The 18,822-nt window shown below is 36.6% G+C and overlaps 1 protein-coding gene across 3 annotated transcripts; it reads right to left on the bottom strand.

Moving 5' to 3' along the window:
* Positions 1-577: 577 nt before the first annotated feature.
* LOC134532835 (bromodomain-containing protein 7) lies at positions 578-18,469 on the bottom strand. Of its 3 annotated transcripts, XM_063369756.1 has the most exons (12): positions 18,298-18,446; positions 17,840-18,144; positions 16,452-16,632; positions 12,490-12,752; positions 9,324-9,652; positions 8,119-8,233; positions 7,572-7,755; positions 6,635-6,770; positions 4,684-4,940; positions 2,975-3,154; positions 1,688-2,080; positions 578-1,537 (listed from the first exon to the last, which is right to left on the bottom strand). In XM_063369756.1, the coding sequence occupies exons 1-11, from the start codon at positions 18,350-18,352 to the stop codon at positions 1,725-1,727; spliced, it is 2,361 nt and encodes a 786-aa protein (XP_063225826.1). In that variant the 5' UTR covers positions 18,353-18,446; the 3' UTR covers positions 578-1,537; positions 1,688-1,724. The 3 variants fall into 3 exon arrangements, with proteins under 3 accessions (XP_063225826.1, XP_063225828.1, XP_063225825.1); XM_063369758.1 differs by having other exon boundaries at positions 578-2,080; positions 17,840-18,051; positions 18,298-18,469; XM_063369755.1 differs by having other exon boundaries at positions 578-2,080.
* Between the last annotated feature and the right edge of the window lie 353 nt (positions 18,470-18,822).

Here is an 18,822-nt window from a genome sequence, read left to right as displayed (position 1 = left end):
TTAACGATGCGAGAGACTGGAGCAAAAATTTAGGTACTACAACAAAATGCAATGTCATAGGAAAGGAAAGAAAATGTTATGAGTTCATACATCATTAAAATACTTCAGGATATGCCAAACACTTGCCTGCCTGTGGTGGTAGCACACACAGGGTCACCATACCCATTGCAAATTACATCTATCTGGAAGTAAAGTTTTATTAACTTTACCAGTCATACTTTTCCATATTGTGGCATGTATACTTAAGGTAGCAACACTACTGCTAATATATTGTGTTTGATTATATTTGTATTAATTTTCTTTCCAGTTGCTATTGTAAAACCTTTTTTTTTCCTGACTGTTGAAGAAAATATGCTCTTAAATTTTCTTTGTAGATTGAAGTGATGAGATTTAAATAAGTTTGAACACAGCAGCTCCACTTAAGATCAAGTAGAAAACTCGAAGAAGTGTTTGATTTAAATATTTAAATCAAATGAAAAAACATTCCTCATGATTATGAATAATGAAGGGATGATGTATGCACAGGAATTGTATTTAAAACTCACTCATAACAATTTTTAGGAATCAAAAACTGCAATACAATTTTATGAAAACACTTTATTAATACATTTATTGGTTTCAAATTTGTAAATGAACTAACTATTAAAAAATAAATAAATAAAAATGTTGGTTTAGTTTTGTTTAAAGAACTACAACATGTTTATATACAAATCACATTAACAGTCACAATACAAATACTATATATAGATGTACACAAATACTGGTTTTAAAATTTTTTTTGATTATTGTTTTAAGGCCAAAGCATAAATTATGGAAAAATACACATTATGAATTACAGAGAGAAAAAAATTAAAATGCACAAGAACATTCTAACATGATAGAAAAACAAACCTTTATAAACTACGTATATTTTATGTTTGATATGATGGTACATATCTTAAAACATTCAGTATGAACAGTACAAATTATTTGGCATTATGCTGCACTATTAAACATGAAAATGAACATTTTTCAAGCTGAAGGCTCCGTCTCACATTCCATGTTGGTTAACTAATTTTCTTGTCATGGCTATTATTTGAAGGCTTTTCCTTAAAAATCTTTTTCACAGTATCTCCTTTCACAAAATTTTTTCAAAAGATTTTTTTACGAAATATTATCTAATGGCAGTAAGTCACAAAAGTGTTCGTGGTTATGATCACTTGTGTGACCATTTAAAACTCATAAATAGTGCTTAGAATTTAGTTTAAAATTTTTTTTGACCCAACAAGAATTGCAAGAGAGCCATCAGAATAAACTCACATGAAAATTCCTTGATAAATAACATGATTTGGTTCACCTATTCAGTAAAAGATATTACAAAAATATTTATCCTACTTTTCAAGAGTTAGTAAGAGCACAAAAGTTCAAAGGAAAAAAAAAGTACCTGAAATTATTTTAAAACAGCAACACTTCCAGTAAGTCTGCGTCTAACTCAAAAGTATGTCACAGACGCCCCTGACTGCTACCTAATGGGTATGGGCCATTGTCTGCTTCTTTACTGTAACACAGACAAGGATCAAGATTGCGGTGAGAGGAATGTTTCGAACAGAAGCTGGACGAGCACACAGAGATACAGACATACACGTGGGGTAGAAGCAGACGGAGGCACACAACGTGCACTTGGACAAATACACCCTTCAACACCTACCTCGCGACACAAACTGCCGGGCAGGAGCGGACGTGCACTAGGACTCGGAGAGGATCTCCTCGATGGTGCGGTCGCCCTGCAGCGGGGAGTTGCTGAGCGCCGGCTCGCTCTCCAGGAACTCGCGCAGCTCCGACTCCAGGTCGGGCACCTCCGGCCCTGCCTCGCGCTCCTCCTCCGCCTGCGAGGACGTGCCCTCCACGTCCACCTCCTCCACGGGAGCCTCCGAGGCCACCGACGCGGGGTTCTCCTCCCCGCTGCTGGCCTCCGCCGGCGCGGGCGACGCCGCCGCCGCCGGCTGCACGCCCATCGCCTTCCGCACCGCCGACACCGGCGCTATCGCCCCCGGGGGCACCTTCTTGGCCATGTCCTTCAGGCTCTCCGTGATCTTCTCAGCTGCAACACGCACCGGTACATGCACCTCGCAACCATGCCCTAGACCAGTGGTCCTGGAATATTTCCATGTCCATACCCTTTCATTAACACATCAGTTCATATTATTTTAACAACTCTAAAGGTGTTCCTCAAACAGTGATTTAGTTCAGTACAGCACTGCGGTCACTCCTTACTGTCTGTAAACAAGCCTGAATAATCTTTTTTTTTAATGCATTAATTTTTTTCTGTAATTTTTTTACTAAATTATTAAAACATATTTCTACGAAATTTTTTTATATGGTGCACCTTACAATTATCTGAGAACCACTGCACTAGAGGCTGCTTGGACTGAAGGTGGCATCATTCTGCACGAGACAAAATTTGAGTTGTGGGATGATGGGTATCCATCAGTTTGTTACGAAAGTCAGACTTTTCCAGGCCTAGTAACACACAATGAATAATGGAGAGAGAGAGAAGAAGAAAGAAATAAAAAACAATAGATAAATTCTGTGAAAATAAAAAGAAAGCTAATAAAATTCTTGTTTGAGGTTGAACCCACAAAAAAATTGTTTCAAGTTGTACGAGTTCTGTTTTCTATTGATATGTAAAAAAATAATATGTATGGTGTTAAATCTTAAATACCGTATTTACCCGAAGAAGATTCGCCCTTGCGTATGAGTTGCACCTTTAATTTTGGGCAAAAAAATCTAACATTTTCACCATAAGGATCGCAAATACCAAGAATTGAGTTACAGTTTCATAACATATTTCCTATTACTAGCAAAGAAACCTGAAAAAGTTGGACTAAATCAAAAACTTGCTCTTGCAATTACAAATTTTGTGGCATTGTGCCATTTACCACCGAGGTACAGAAATGAGGATGAGCAAAGAAAGGAAAATGCTTGGGGGACGCACCCAGCTGCACTTCGTTCTCGGAGGGCTGCGGCACGTGTGCCAGGTGGGCGGGCGGAGGCAGGCTCAGCCGGTCGTTCTGGACCTGTTGCAGCTTCTGGAGCAGGGACGACGTGTGGTCGAGCCCGGCCTGCATCGCGTCTTCCGCGGCTTTCTGCTCGTCCGACCTCCGCATGTCCTTCTCTGGAACACACGTTACACAGGGGTGCTTTATGGCAAGGTGAAGGAAAAATATATTTCATAAATATTTCAAGACATGTTTTTAACTACCTTTGTGAATTAACATTATAAATACTCAAATTTTCACAATTTTGAAGCATTTCTGTATAAAAAGTTCATCAAAAACGGTTATATTTAGTTCATTTCCTCATTTTACCTTAGTAAATAAACACCACTGCATGAAAATGATTAAACTATTGATTATTGAAATTGTGAACTACAAAATTTTGGTTGGAGTACAGTTCTAACCACCTTGAAATTTATCATAACATAATTATTGTATTACATGATTTAGCCCTGTGGAAATGTCTGAAGTGCCAGCAACTACAAAACAGTGTCACAATTTTTCGAGCATTGACTCTACTCAACCACAATTTGTTTGCAGCGACTGTAACAATTCCATTTCATTGGAAAGAAAAAACTCATATCAAAAACACAAGGGGGGAAAAAAACACAAAAAAAAAGTGTTTCTTCATCTCAAGGAAGTAGCTCTTTTTCTGATTGTCAGTAATCAATATCTTCATCATTTCAAACTTTTAGACATAAAGATGCACTAGAATTTACTAAGGACACAACTGAAAAAACTAGATGACCCAAATATTTGGACCTGGCTGAACAAATATGGAGAAGGCAAGTTTTTATGGTAATTTGCTTTAGTTGGTGTTCATTAGAAAAAATAAAACTATTGAAATTGGTATTTTTAAATTTTAGTTTCGAAAAACCCTGTTAGGAATTTTTAATATTGTTAACCTAAAAGAACCAACCATTCACACCAATGAAAAGTATTTAATGTATTAACTTAACCTAACCAAACTAACTTTTCCAATTGTGTTATAGAATATTTCAAACGTACTAAACTTACCAACTTAAACAACATAACTAATCTAATCTAACCAACTGTTCGAAACAGCAAACTACCAATAAACTAGTTGAATTATTGCAATGCCATTGAAAAAAAAAAAAATTATAAAATAGAATGAGGGGGAAAAAAAATTCAAAATTATATTTTGTATTTTTTTCAGATACAACTCCATTATAGAAAAATACTGTAATCGGTCCGAAAGGCTCACGGGCCTAGGACAACTGCTGGCGGTCACCGCCATAACCTCATATGCTCAGCTGGGAGCATGTAACTGCGATACCAGCGACTGCTTGGTCACAGGTGCAGGGCAAGCAGCTGCGGAGGAGGGATGAAGGACTTCGGCAGAGGACAGCACACCTTGGCTTGGCCCACCCCTCTTTCCAAGGTTCTGGAGGGGTGGTTGTGCAGCAGGTTGCCGGTCTACAGGCACCGGCAAGGTACCCGTGTGCACGTACGGCGTGGCGCAGGGGGAACTGACGTCAGTGCCCTTTGATGGAGGCGCGTGTACGCGACATTTTACACAAATATAGAAACTACTGCTCGAGTAAGATTAAACAGATGTGTCCCACAGCCATACAGCTAGCGGTAGAGTCGCAGAATCGTGGGTTTAGAAGGATGACCGGTTGCTGACCTAAGGACTCGAGGAAGGAGGTGTCGATGCCGATGTCGGACAGCGACTTGAGGGCCCCGATGTCGACTGGCGCGGGGGGCACGGCAGGGGAGCCCTTGTCCTCCAGCAGCTGGCGTATCCGCTCCTCCTCCTCGCGCAGCTTCCTCTTCTCCTCCAGGATGTGCTTGGTCTTGCGGTGTTCCCCGGCCGTCAGCAGGTCCAGCAGGTTGTCCACCATTGTCAGCGTGTAGTCGCAGTCTTTGGAGAAGTCCAGGATGCTGCCGCGACAAGCACCACCCCGTCTTACCCAAAACATTTCCAGTCTCTCCAAAAGTTCCTCAGCAATGCTGTTTCGCTCTCAAGATTTCAAGGCTCGCCAGCCATGAATGTTTAGACAAACTAACCCAGCATCCTTCAAAAACGTCTTCCATTAAATACAATGAATCTTTTACAACATCTTGAACATCATCCAACTGATCATATAGATTTAATAATGTGTGACAGTCTCTTATGGCCTTCAGTTTCTCACTGTTAGACCAAGAGCTGCTCAACACCTTGTTGATCACTTGACTCTGTGATTGCAATTTTTGTATGATAATATGTTAATGATATTCGTGCTTCGCACTGCTAAACTTACTGACCATCACTAATTACCAGAATTGGGCTCATAACCTTACGTGGTTTAAAGCTGAATAAATGGACGAGAGACATTTTGGTATTAACACTTTATATTCATAAATAGGGCCAATATTATATAGCAATTTGAAATGAAACTGAAATAACACTGCAAAGCAGGTCAATACTACATATTACATAGAAATTCAAGTTAATACACCATTTAGAGCTGAAATGTAACTAAAAACATGAAATCAATCAGCCATTTGAAAAAAAAACTTTACTCATGTTAGACAAATTTTTATCTTCTGTTACGTTAAATTCATTGAATGTAATTTATTTATTATGAATTTTGTACTAAACTGTATGAACTAATAGATGGATTGGAAAATATTAATATTACGTTGTTTGATCTTGTATCTTAACACGTATGTATTTACAAAAATAACATAGGCAATTTTTCACACACATCAAACTTTGTAAATTTATTTTTATTTTTCATAGTAGTCATGTTGGATAACATACACACTTTCATGGTTAGTGTGTACTACGAAGATAGTTCTGTCCAACATTCGAGTCACAGTTTTCATTTTTCTATTTAAAGTTGAACTAAAGTTTTTGTTGCATGAGTGAATGACTAATTAATTTAAATTGTTTTGCATGCTTTTGTATACTCTACTTTTTAATTAAAACTACTTTCCATTAAATAGGTTTATTTTTATGAATAAATTTACTTCAACAAAAATTATTTTGTCTTATAAATGTTGCAATCCTAATTATCAAACTTTATATTAGCATAAAATGTGTGCAGATTATGCGATAAAACATGACAACACCGAAATCTCCCATTTCAAAAATGAAATTAACCTAAAAATAACACCATATAATCTTAATCTTATCCCTATTTATAAGACCAGCATATTTATTGACCATCCAACATTCTGACAAATACTAACTAAAACATTATAAGGAAAGATACAAGATAAGAACGAAGAGTTGGGGGGGAGTAGGTTAAGAAAGAGAGACGTACATTACATCCACACACACTTAACAATTTCCAATAACATAAATATTTCTACGCTCTACAACTAAGGAACTAATAAATTTACATACAGCATTAATCCCCCACTAGCAATTATATTCATGATATTAAATTTAATCAAATTAATCTGTAAAAATTAGATTTTCTAATTAAAGATTTATAGATATAGTATAGCTCTTAAAAAATGTTCTATACATATAAACATATTTTTGAAGCATGTAAAAATCTGACACCAAAATTGACATACATTTAATTTAGTAATTAAAATGTTGAACTAGCCAATATTACACTGACAAAGGCGGTGGGCTAACTTACCTTTCTGCATACTTGACTGCTGTCTCGTCACCATAGGTCTGATAAATGAGGTCAGTTTCTTCCTTCGTCAGGTTAGCAAATGTTGAGTCGTACGATGGAGCGTATGAACCAAATGCTCCATAATAAAGCGGTTTCACTGCAAAATTTATTATTTTCATGAAATAAAAAAAAATAAAATACATTCTCTTGTCGAAATATCAAAATATATAATGACCAAAAAATTTAAGAGCCATAAGTGACTTGATCTTTTGAACTCTGGCAACTAAAGCACACAATGTTACTCCTCTCTTTCACCCTTGCTTGCTCATTATATTATGATGGACTAATGGTATTACTAACGTAAAACTTGTTCAAATAAACACTGTAAATGTTGGATAAGATATTATGGTCCCTTTAGGCTTGCATTAATAAAATTTCATTGTAAAAATTACCAATATTAAACAATAATAACTATCTGATATAGAAACAATTACTATCTAAGCTCAAGCACATTATTGTTTTTATAGGTAATTAAAAAAAGTTTCACTAAAATGTAATGCATAAAAAAATTAGTATAAGTATTGATTTCAATTAATAACAAAGCACAAATACAGAATTTGCTGTATCTTTAATGATTAAGAGATCAACTGCTTACAGGGAGAATATTGGCATGATCAAGCATGAAGAAGTTATTCGTGAAGAACAGAAAAGCCTTTCGAAAATTAATTAATTAAACTTTCCCTCTGGAAAAAAAAAGTAATTTACCTAACAGTCCCATGGCACAAATTACCAGGACACCAGAAGGAGAATAATATAGCTGTACAGTTTGGAACTACATTTAATCAATTTTATTTATTGAAATTTAAAAATCTTCTTAACAAGAAATAAGGGTCCCAGCTGATAGCTGACACAAAGGCTGTGCGAGAAAATGAGAAACATTAGACTATGTAAACGACACCTGTTTTGGCAAGGTTGCGCCTATCTTCTCGGAAACCTTGCAGCTGGCCTGTGCCATGCGTCAGCTTCCCACACAGCATGCCCAAAGAGATGGGTCTCTCATTTGTGCCGGGCGTTACTCCATCGTTGGGCACCACTATCGCTAGCGAAGTAGTGCCGTCCTTCCGCTGACGTAGGAAACCCATCTGGAAAAGTAAACAATTACCTGGGTAGATCCATACAAAATAATCATTTTTGGCTAAAGCCCACCTAGTTGTTAGTTGTGGGAATCATAATATTTTTTCCCCCACATCTTATTTGGGAAAACTGAACTTACTAAATATTTCACTAGGTGCAGACTACCATGATCATCAACATTTTATCTTCAGCAATTGGTCATTGCTATTTCCTGTGCGAGTGTAGGTTACAAATTCATGATAAAAATCTCATGAACTGAACAGTAGCATAATTGAATAACTGCACTCAAATAAGGCAAAATCAATATATATAACAACAGCAAGTCATGATGAGTACCACATGGAAACAAAGGGTTATAAAACGCACGCTACCTTTGCACCAGCTCGCTTCAAGGACAGTCGCTGTGCCGCCGACTGTGCTGCTCTTTGAGCCTGCTCCAGTATCTCCTCCGGGGTCAAGTCATCTGGGATTGGTTCAAACTTGCTCCTGTCGAAATGCAGCCATGTTCATAAACCATGTACGTAGTAATAGCAACAATATGTGACCACCACTACTACTTAGAGGTGTAACACACTATAAGAATGTGTGCAAGAATGCCAGTGCACAAATATGCAATTGTGATATAATCCAAACATTGAGTACCCCACTCATGAGTCCCATCTTCCTCTCAATTGAGCATGTCACACTCGATTGTTCCACTTTTTTTTTGCCTTCAGAGCATATCAAATTTTAGTTGTGCTCTGATAATGTCATCACCTCCACTTACCATACCGGCTGTAAATACTTCAAAATGTTGAGTTCTTTAAAGTAGTCACAATACTATGAATGTTACACATCAAAATAATTGTTATAATATATAGTTTGTCAAAACCAATATCTTTTTTTTTACTTTACTACTTTCGAGAGAGACAAAACTAGTTTTTTTTATGTAGGCCTCCAACTTCAGCATTCCAAGTGCACCATCCCTCGTCTCGTGACGTTGCTCACAGGCATGGCCCACTGGCGACCACTGTGCTTATCAACCAGTACGTTGTGGATGTGAGACCACACACTTAAGTCACGACACAGTGCTGGTGAATGGCATATGAGAGAGAAAAAATTCAGAGGAAAATTATCAGATCTGAAAATTTTCGGAAAAAAAATTATAACTTCTAATTTTGCTGGAAAATGTTTTATTTTTCCCCAATACTAACACAGATTTACATAATTAAAATAGGTTTATATACTAAGATAGAAGTACAATCTTTCTATGCTGTAGCCTATTTGCATGTACACAAAGTGTTTATTAACTATATACTCCCTTACAAAATTTTTACACCACTTAAAATTGAACATTATCATTACAATAAAGGTAAAAGCACTAACTTTGAGTTACAAAATACGTAAGGAATCGTGGAGTATGCCTGTATGTATAGTAAACTTTGTTTTTCTTTACTACCCAACAGCTTTATTTTTTTTGTTCTCTGGTTATGTTTATTGGTAAATTTTCCAGGAAATTAGAGGAATTATTTTTTCCAAAACTACTTTACCAGAAAACTGACATTCCTAGTGAGGAGCGCCAGGAAGCGACACTCACAGTGGCTTGTTGGCTTCTCGAAGCCTCCTCTTGTTCTCCTGTTGCAGCTCCGCCGTGTCCTCGAGAGCGTCGCCCTCCACGGGCCCGTCCTCGCCGGGCTCCGTCTTGATGGTCCCCAAGGGCGCTGCCGTCTCCTCGCAGCCCAGTTCGAAGCCCAGCTCGTCCTGCGGTATCTCCGCCATGTAGCTGACGACGGAGCGCAAGGGCTTCAGCTTGTCCGCGGTCATCATCTTCAAGCCCACGTGCAGCAGCTTCTTGGCCGCCTTGTAGTAGATCGTCTCCGGGTGGTTGTAGACCATGGCGTTGTTGCACATCAGTTTGAAGTCCTCCTGCAATGCGTGGAGTCTGTGCTTACTTCTGCTACACTCCTATGGAGTCTTCACAACCATTACAAGCACGTACTTATAGCCATATGCAGAGATCTTCCTGCTCTTTAACATTTAGGCTTCCTCCACGTAGGAAGGCCCTGTCCTTAATGTTAAATACCGTGCAGAGTCGCTAAAAGGCTGACCTGCTCCTTTACTTCAATAAGTAAAGCCTGCCTCGACCTAAATAGTGACAAGAGCCGAACATCACATGATCGTACAAGAACCTTAGTGATGTCACGGAAACTTCATGGTTATAAGCCAATAAGAAAAAGGTCTGTTATTTGAAAGATAACGTTTACCTTTTGAATGATGGCCTCAGTTAGAAACTTATTTGTAGTGAATATGTAGCCAATTGATATTTGTTAGTTTCAAAATACAAATATACATTATACTCATACTTTTTAGACATTGTTTTATTCCTATTCAATATGCTAAATAAAGTCCAAAAAAGAAATTGTTGTGTTACCCTCAGCATTTCAGATTTCATCTTCAATTTATTAAGTACATGTACGTACAAACTTCGAAACATATTTTAGCGATTTCAGTAAAAGATACATAGGAGGGGTAAATAAGTTAACTTGGAAAAGTGTCATGAGTTGGATTGTCTCAAGAGGGTTTAATATGACAACACAGTTTTTTTCTGCTTGATTCATTATCCATAAAAAATTTTGCTAGTAACCATAGAGAAAGAAAAAAGACAAGTCAAAGCTGGTGAAGTTGTGTTGGAAAAAACGTTTAAAACACATTTAACTTATGGCGCGGGTAATTTTGAAGTCAAGGAGCTTTCACCTATTAAAATTGCTAATTACTGGTGCCACTGCCGGATATAACCTACTTCGTCCACATTAAGCAGAGAACTGGCACGATGACGCAACTGCCTCTATCCACACAGGGGAAGCACCTCACCGACCAATCAGCACAGCTTCCTCATACAAGGACAGAAGATTACATAAAATACATTGTACTTACATCTAGGCATTTCTGTAAAAAAGAAAAAAAAAATACAAAAACTAAGTCCTTTCTGATTGGTTGGCTTAATGACCTGATAACTTAAACATCTACCGTGGGAGCTAACATCTCCCATCTTTTCCATCCTAAGAATACATACAGAAATTACCAGAAAGTCTCGGTACTGAAAAAAGTCTAAACAAATTGGCACTGTAGAGTCCCCAGCTGTCTCTGTTCCTTCTTTTTTCGTTTTTCCCCAACACAAAAAACAATGTTCTAGAAACATAATTATAGCTTCCAAACAAACCCAAATGTAAAACATAGGCATAAAAACAATATTTAAGTTAAAATGAATAAATACTAAGAAAGACATTTACATAAATAGTACCCCTAGCAAACAAAGTGAAAACCTGTAAAACATAGTTAAAAGGCTTTTCTGAATAATGTAACTGAATTTCAAAACTAACTACAAGAATTTTAATAACATCGAGGTCACTATGATCTTGAAGATATACAAACAACTGATCCATCTGTATGATAAAACATAATATTTATTCCTCTCAAAAAATACACATAAAAGATGGGGAGGACAGGGTCTTGCAATGCCACAACTCTTAAGTCAAAATACCTCAAATTAGGTACAAAAAATTTTACTCAGAAAAGTTTTAGTAATAACTATGTCATGAATTAGCCAAATAATTGACTTCAACCTAAAGAATATATTCACTTCAGTATTTAAATTCATAAAAATTATATCATTTAATATTTCTACAATTTAAACATAATGTTTCACAAAAAAAAAATTGTAAATAATGAGCTGATAAATGTGCAGGACACAATGTCAGAACAACTAAAAATGACATAGAACACAAAAGTAATGATTTTTTTAGCAAATTTGAATACAAGGAAAATAAAATGTAAAAATGATGTTAATTGCTGAAATCATAAGGTGAAAAATAAACGTTAATGTTTAATCATAACCAGCATCTCATATTTTAAGCTATAAATGTTACACCCAAATGGAGTTCATCTGAACAGTGACTATTGAGTGATCTTCCTCTGCAGACTCATCACGAAAAAATAAGTTACAACATATGTAAAACTTGTGGTCTTGAGTGCTGGTGGATGGTATATGCCTTTGAAGTTGCAACTTTTTTATTGCACTACGAGTCAGGATGATGTTTAACTGCACAAAGTTCTCCAACAGCGAAAACCTCATTGTCCTAAAATGTATTCTTTCAAATGAAACAATTACTTTCAAAACAATTTTATGACTGCAACAAGTTTGTGGCGACTGTAGAAATTTGTTCAACTAAACATTTATCCAGAAGCTCGTGTTCCATCTAAAATACCTATTCCATTATTTGCCTTACAGAAGTTGTTCATCTGCAACTCCAAAGGCGTGTACCAGCCTCGGGCAGTACTTGATACCATAAGTTTTAGTTATATATTTAAAACTATTTTTTTTCGTAATGAACTTGCAGCCAGATATTTTTTTAATGAATTCATGAGTGACAATTTTTTTTCTTTTAAATAGCACCTGTCGCCCAGCATTCATCTGGCGATGAAATTTGTAGAAATATCTCAATGCTTACGTAGTCGAACATCCGTCGAAAGTATGGTAAATAAAAAAAAAATAATGCATGGAAATGCAAAACAGCGTCGCTGAAACGACGTGCAGAATTTCAGGTGTAGACGCGCCATTTCTTGATTTCTCGGAAGTGTCGCATTACGAATTGCATTTAAGAACCAGTACATGCGTCTACAAGTTTCATTTTATGGTGTCATTTTTAACAGGTAATTTATGAAACAAATTCTAGGTGAAATAACGCTCACACAAATGTACCCACAATGTAATCGGCGAGGGTGGCGTACTGGTTGTCATCAATCTTCTGCTTCATGGTACTGAAGTCCATGGGCTGGCTGATGATCTGGGAGTAGCCGGGCGCAATGTGGTCCGTGACGGGCCAAGCGAAGAACTGCTGGGGGTCCCTCTTCTCCAGGCCCTTGAGCAGGTAGTCCAGCAGCTTCTGGAGCGCCGTGCGCTCCTGCCGCTGCCTCAGCACGCACGTGCGCGGCTCCCGCGGGACCCCGCCCGGGCCGGCGGCCAGGCCTGCAACGGCACCTTGCCTTTCCCACAGCTGCGTGCTCGGGCTCGAGATGACGAGACCCCCAAGACTGCAGGCTCCAAACCACTCCGGTACATACTCAGTGCTCATTAGAGAAGTTAGTTTTCCGGAAAAGTATTTCAGCAAATTTTTCCCTCAACATATCAGGAAATATTTTTTCTAGCATCCCAAAATTTCGCAACAAATTTTTTTACTTCCACAAAAAAAAATATATCAATTGTTTCATACAAAAAAAATTGACGGTCCCCATCCTTTTACATTTCATTACAGTGTTGCCTGTTTTCCAGCAGGTTAAAATTCACATTTCACATTTAGTATTCCCGGTAGGCTATAACTATACTGATGTTCAATAATCTAACAATATTGTTAATCATGGCCAAGGTCCTGAACACGCCCAACTACGGACCTTTTACTTAACTTTCCTTAAACACTACCAATCACTCCCCAGGATAGCCGATGCAGGATAAGTATCGTAACCTGACACTTAGTGTCAAAGTTCAATCTTATTTTTTAACATACGTGATGTTTCAGCAACAATTAAATATTTTTTCTCCTCTCACCTAGGTAATAAATAAATATAATAGTTCATCTACCCTAACTAAAAAGTTTGAAATAGCAGATGAGCAAGATTCGACTGACATTTCTCCCACTTACCTTAATCCTTGCAAATTATAATCCAAAAAATGAGCTGAAAAAGTTCTGTATGTCAACAAGGTCATAGAATTTTATGAATTTAACTTAGGCAGTCTGGTTTAGCAGGTTAATAACATCACTCTTGTGGTCACATGTCTGATGAAAAGATAAGATTCACTGAATAGGGAACTGGATGTGAAAAGTTTATTAGAGGAATCTGACAGTTTCGGGAATCATGAAAGCTCACAAGGTAAGTTTCAAAATCAGTCACAAGATTCCCCTCTAACTGCAACAAAAACACCACCAGAAAAATGTTTCATTTAAAAACCTTGTCTATGATACTCTATGTCGGATCAGCATGTCCCTTTTCAATAGGTATAATAAAAATTTAAAGTTTTGACCTTATTGAGTTCAGCAAAGAGAAAAATTTTCCAGTTAAGTTTTAAGGTGCAGCCAACTGCCAAAGTGAGGTGGATGAAGATTATCATGTCAAGATGTCACTTAGAAGTGTCAAACACAGCAAGCGTGTTTTTAAAATTTGATGAAGATGCCCTTGCTGAAACTGACTCAAATTATAACTCCTACCTACACTCAGTGGCGTAGCGTGGGTGGGGCGGAGGGGGCGGCCCGCCCCGGGCGGCAGCCCGCGGGGGCGGGTCGCCGGTGAAGCTGGTTGAGATCTGATCTATGATTCATTCATTACATGTGTCAGACACACTATAATGTTCCATTTTTATCTCAAATTTTGCGCACCAACTATTTTTTAATCACTGACAGAGCTCTTTATAACGTTTGTTTGTTTACATACGAACGGCAACATCGCATCACGCCGCGCCGCCCGGCGCGCGCGAGCCGAGTTGAACGGCACTCCTTATTATGTTAATTACTCATACAAAATCTTTTGTTTCACGCTTCGGCCCGTGTCGATGCCTCTCTTTCGCACTCATTGAATTTAGTTCTACGCATTGTAATGTAAAGTTTGACCTTAACCCAGGGCAAACCAAACAACTTCCGCAAACCGGGACACAGTAAATTGCCCCGTACCGCGAGCGCAGGTAAACCCAAAAAAAATATTAAAACCCAAACTAATAGAAGCTTAAAAAATACTAATAAGGTTGCGAACAGTGAGAGGAGGCAGCAAGTTAAAAAGACGCAAAATTTATATGACAACATTTAATAAATAAATAAATAAATAAATAAATAAATATATATATATATCATAAAATCGTTTCATCACAAATCGGCGCATCCGTCATAAAATACATACCCTATTACTACTTATAAAAAAATAGCTATATAATAATACTAAAAAAATACTTTAACAATTCCCCCCAAAAAATTATAATTTGATCATATACTTCGGAGCTCCGAAAATTAAATATAATTACCAAAAAGGCATTAAAAATACCTATATTAGAACATATTAATACAAATACAAATACAAATATAGATACGCACCGGGCGTATCACCGCTGTAAATACCAATTAACATAGGCGAAATCTAGCAAAAAATTGACACACCTTAACATGCAAATAAATATACCAAAAATTTAGCAAATTACAAATTATGGGTTTACAAGCCCTTCTCAGTTAAGTTATTTTCTAACGGTCGACGCCTTTTTTCTTCTAGGTCTGGCAGGGAATGGGTGAAACACGCTGAACGTAAAATCCCAGTTTCAGTTTTATTAGTCCGTTAATTTAAATCCCAAAAATCCACAAATTATAGTTTCGCACCAGGGGTCAAACACTTTTGGACAGCAAGTTCGGGGATCTTTCCCATGTATTAGAAGACATCGACAAGAACGAGTTTCAGATGGAGCGGAAGCGTCTTCAGCAATTTGTTGTTGTTGCCTGTTATGAATTAGAGGAAGATATAAGTGGTAAAGGACCACTGGAGCTCCTCCAGTTCATTCAAAAACTGAATCTCGGAATTTCGGTTCCAAATATAGTCATCTTGATTCGTATATATTTGACTTTGGCAATTAGTGTTGCAAGTTGTGAGAGACGTTTTTCGAAGTTGAAGCTAATAAAAAATTACCTCAGATCTACTATGAGCTCCGCTAGACTATCAAACTTGGCTATATTGTCGATTGAACAAGAATTGGCTGCTAATATTGATTTTGACAAAGTTATTTCTGACTTCGCTGCTCATAAGGCCCGTAGAATCCGCTTGTAAAACCGCTCATCCTATTTTAACTTCAATAAAAGATACCTCATTGCATGTGAAATTTAATTTTAATTAAGCACCTATAGAATGGGGGCGGCAAAATGGGTCTCCCGCCCCAGGCGCTGAGATGGCACGCTACGCCACTGCCTACACTGTCCAGAAATTTAAATGCAAAGGAACAGAATACACTAAAAAATTTCAGAAATACATATATGACATTAAAGGAATGTAGTGTTATTGAAAGGACTATCTAGATCTTGCAGAAAATTAAATTTGATATTACACAAACATAAAGAAATATCAGATGATTTATTCAGCATAGACTAAGTTCCACCCATTAATTTTTGTTATGTTAGATTTTTTCTTTAACTTTTTAAATCCAAAAGTGATAAATAGGCCAAATATACCTATTGTGAGCTACCAACATGTTAATGCTAACATTTTTATCATATGAACATAATTGTGTAACTTTAATGGCAGTATTTGACAACTGTATACATATCTGGATCATAGGTATTTTAATTCTAAGCCAAGTATATTAGCAGAAAATAAACATTTGGAGACTCATCTTAAAATGTAAAGTTCCTTTTAAGTAAAGTGAGTTAATCAAAAAATTAACTTATTTTAACAGTTTCTTAAAGATGTAAGAATACAGGGTCATGTAAGAAATAAATAATAATAACAATAAAAAAAGAACTTTTCTTTTATATTTACATGAATTTGCTTAGTTGCTACCTATTATGTTATAGAATGAACTTTATAAAACAATTTTCTTCAAATAAATTGGGATGTGTAACAAGTTTTACCATGGACTTGCCCCTCTAGGCTGTTAAAAATGAATCACTGTTGGCTTTAGTTAAATCTGTGCATGCCACGTGCTCACCTTGTGCCGGACTATTCGACTGCAGTCCATCCATCGAGTTGCTTCCATGCTCTACTTTCACACCAATCACAACACCATTGTCGTCCATTATGCGTTTTGAAAGCGGAGGATCCGACAGACTTTCCTCGCCTATGCTGATGTCGTCCTGGCTGGATTCATCGCGAATCCTTTTTCTTTTCTCCTAAGACAGAGAAGAAGAAAAAGTCTTACACTATGTCGGCGGACTACAGCAAATAGACCGGCCTGCATTGTGTGTGCAACTGTTTCCACACTGCCTCCAGTCAGTGTAGGTTCTCAGTGTAATATGTCTGGTGATTATCAAGTTCCAATAAAAAAAAAATTAATACATCCCTCGTGTTTGTAAAACCACCTTACTTACATTAGTTCACATGATTGTAAGAGCAATAAAATATGCACCGCAAAAGAAATGAGAGCTGAAAAAAAAATTCAAAACAGCATTCATGTAAATTATATAGTTATTCATTAGGCAAGCCATTGAAAAATATATGTTAAGACAGTTTGTTTCCCAACCCTTTATTACTGCTTAAAATTAGATTTTTTTACATATAAAAACTAAACATTTAAACAGTCACGTCTAAAGTTATTGCACTTGATTCACTTTAATAATTAGATTTAATATTAATATATAAAATATAATTAATAATATATTTTATAAATTTACTTTTTTTATGTTGTTAAACTAAGGTAATAGACCATTTTTTTTACGAATTAACTCATTTCTCACACATGGAAAAGCAAAAAATGGTAGTGGCCACTTCAATGCACAGGTACTGTAATAAAACCTACTAACGGTGATTTCTCAGAAACCAGTAGGAATATAGAAAACTGCTGTTTTCAGGGTTAATACCAGAACATCTCTAGTGTTAAAAAAAAATTTCTGATTTTAATTTTTTATTTGCATAAAAGCCTCTTTGTAAAAATATTACCAAATGTTCAAGACCTGACACAATCTGTTTACATGGTAAAAGTTCAGTATCACATTTCCAAATTTATGCCTTGATCCTGATGGTATGATCCTGTACATTTTGATCCTATAATACATGATGCTTGCTGTTTTAATTTAGTACATAAAAAAATCCTGCTCATAACCAAAACTTGTGATATAACAATAAATTTTGATCCTAAGTTAAATAAAAAGGAAAATATATTTTGTATTCAACTTATGATGATTCCATGATTTACAAGTTTTTTTTATCAGACTGTTTCTGCCTAGTTATTCTGCATGCTTGGCTACCCAATTTAATTACTACTTAAACGACTGAAAACTTTAAGAAAGTTAACATATGTATCTCAAACAAACTTAAAAAAAAAAAAAAAAAAAAAAACCTAATATGAAAAGGTTAGGTGAAAGTCTAACTCTTACTAACCTTGTGATGATGCTTATGCTTCTTCTCGTGCTTTTCTCTGTCCTTGTCCTTTTCTTTCTTTTTCTTTTTTTTCTTGGCCTTCTTATGTTGTCGTTCCAAATGGGCTTCATCCCTGCCATGAAAGGAAGCTGCAGAATGCCTCGACTCGTCATCTGCAGCTGTTGGAGTGACACTGTAGTTGATGTTCGTGTGCACCAGTGGGACTGACGGACCTGGAGAATCGCTACTGTGTTCAGGAGTCGACGAACTACCAACCTTCAGGATAAGCTTAAGACCAGGCGGTTTCTCTATCCCGAACTGTTTATCTAAAAGCATATTTATTTGTATAACGTAAGGAGTTGGATACAACCCAACTTAAACTCTGCGGTCAAAAAAATGGCAAAACAAAAACAAAATAAACAAAAACGACTTGACATGAAACCGGTCAGTCTACGGAACGTTTCTTTTTTGACACTTACCTTCATATCTATCCTTTCTATCAGATTTATGCTTTTTGTGTTTCTTGGAACCCATTTCACACGCACCGGCAGTTAATAAGTTTGAGGGAAATATTTTTAACGGTTTATTTTACAACTTCTCTATTTTACACAAGACGCCATAAACAGATAATTGCCCATAGATAAATGTACACAATATTTCAATAAGAGGTTAATAAAAGGAAAGGGGCGACATAAAAGTCAGTTATATTTAATAAAAGTTTGTTAAAAAATCTAAAATATGTATTTTAAAACTAATTTTAAAAGAGATTTAAAACTTAAAAGATAAATAGCTTAGTGTAAAAAATTTGTAAAATGTTACAAAAAATAAAACCGTTAAAAAAATTGTTAAAACCTCCTCATACTGTTAAACTTTCACTTCCGAAAAATTACCAAAATATTTGGTAAAAATATGTTGGGAAAAGGACATCTTTGAAAGCGCCACTAGCATAGTCATATAGATAGGTCTGGCAACTTCCTATCGTATTCTGTGGTCTGTTTCACACT

The sequence above is a fragment of the Bacillus rossius genome, chromosome 6 (genome assembly GCF_032445375.1).
Source record: "Bacillus rossius redtenbacheri isolate Brsri chromosome 6, Brsri_v3, whole genome shotgun sequence".
Classification (NCBI taxonomy): Eukaryota; Metazoa; Arthropoda; class Insecta; order Phasmatodea; family Bacillidae; genus Bacillus; species Bacillus rossius.
The sequence above is the reverse complement of the archived record's forward strand: the minus strand, read 5'-3'. Positions and strand labels throughout refer to the sequence as shown.

Bases quoted from the DNA above. Each gene is read 5' to 3' on its own strand.
- LOC134532835 (XM_063369755.1), bottom strand. From the start codon at position 18,352: ATGGGTTCCAAGAAACACAAAAAGCATAAATCTGATAGAAAGGATAGA. The intron at 12,753-16,451 runs GTGAGCACGTGG...GTGCCGTTGCAG, and splicing joins GTCGAATAGTCCGGCACAAG to GCCTGGCCGCCGGCCCGGGC. The intron at 9,653-12,489 runs GTGGGTACATTT...CACGCATTGCAG, and splicing joins CCACCCTCGCCGATTACATT to GAGGACTTCAAACTGATGTG.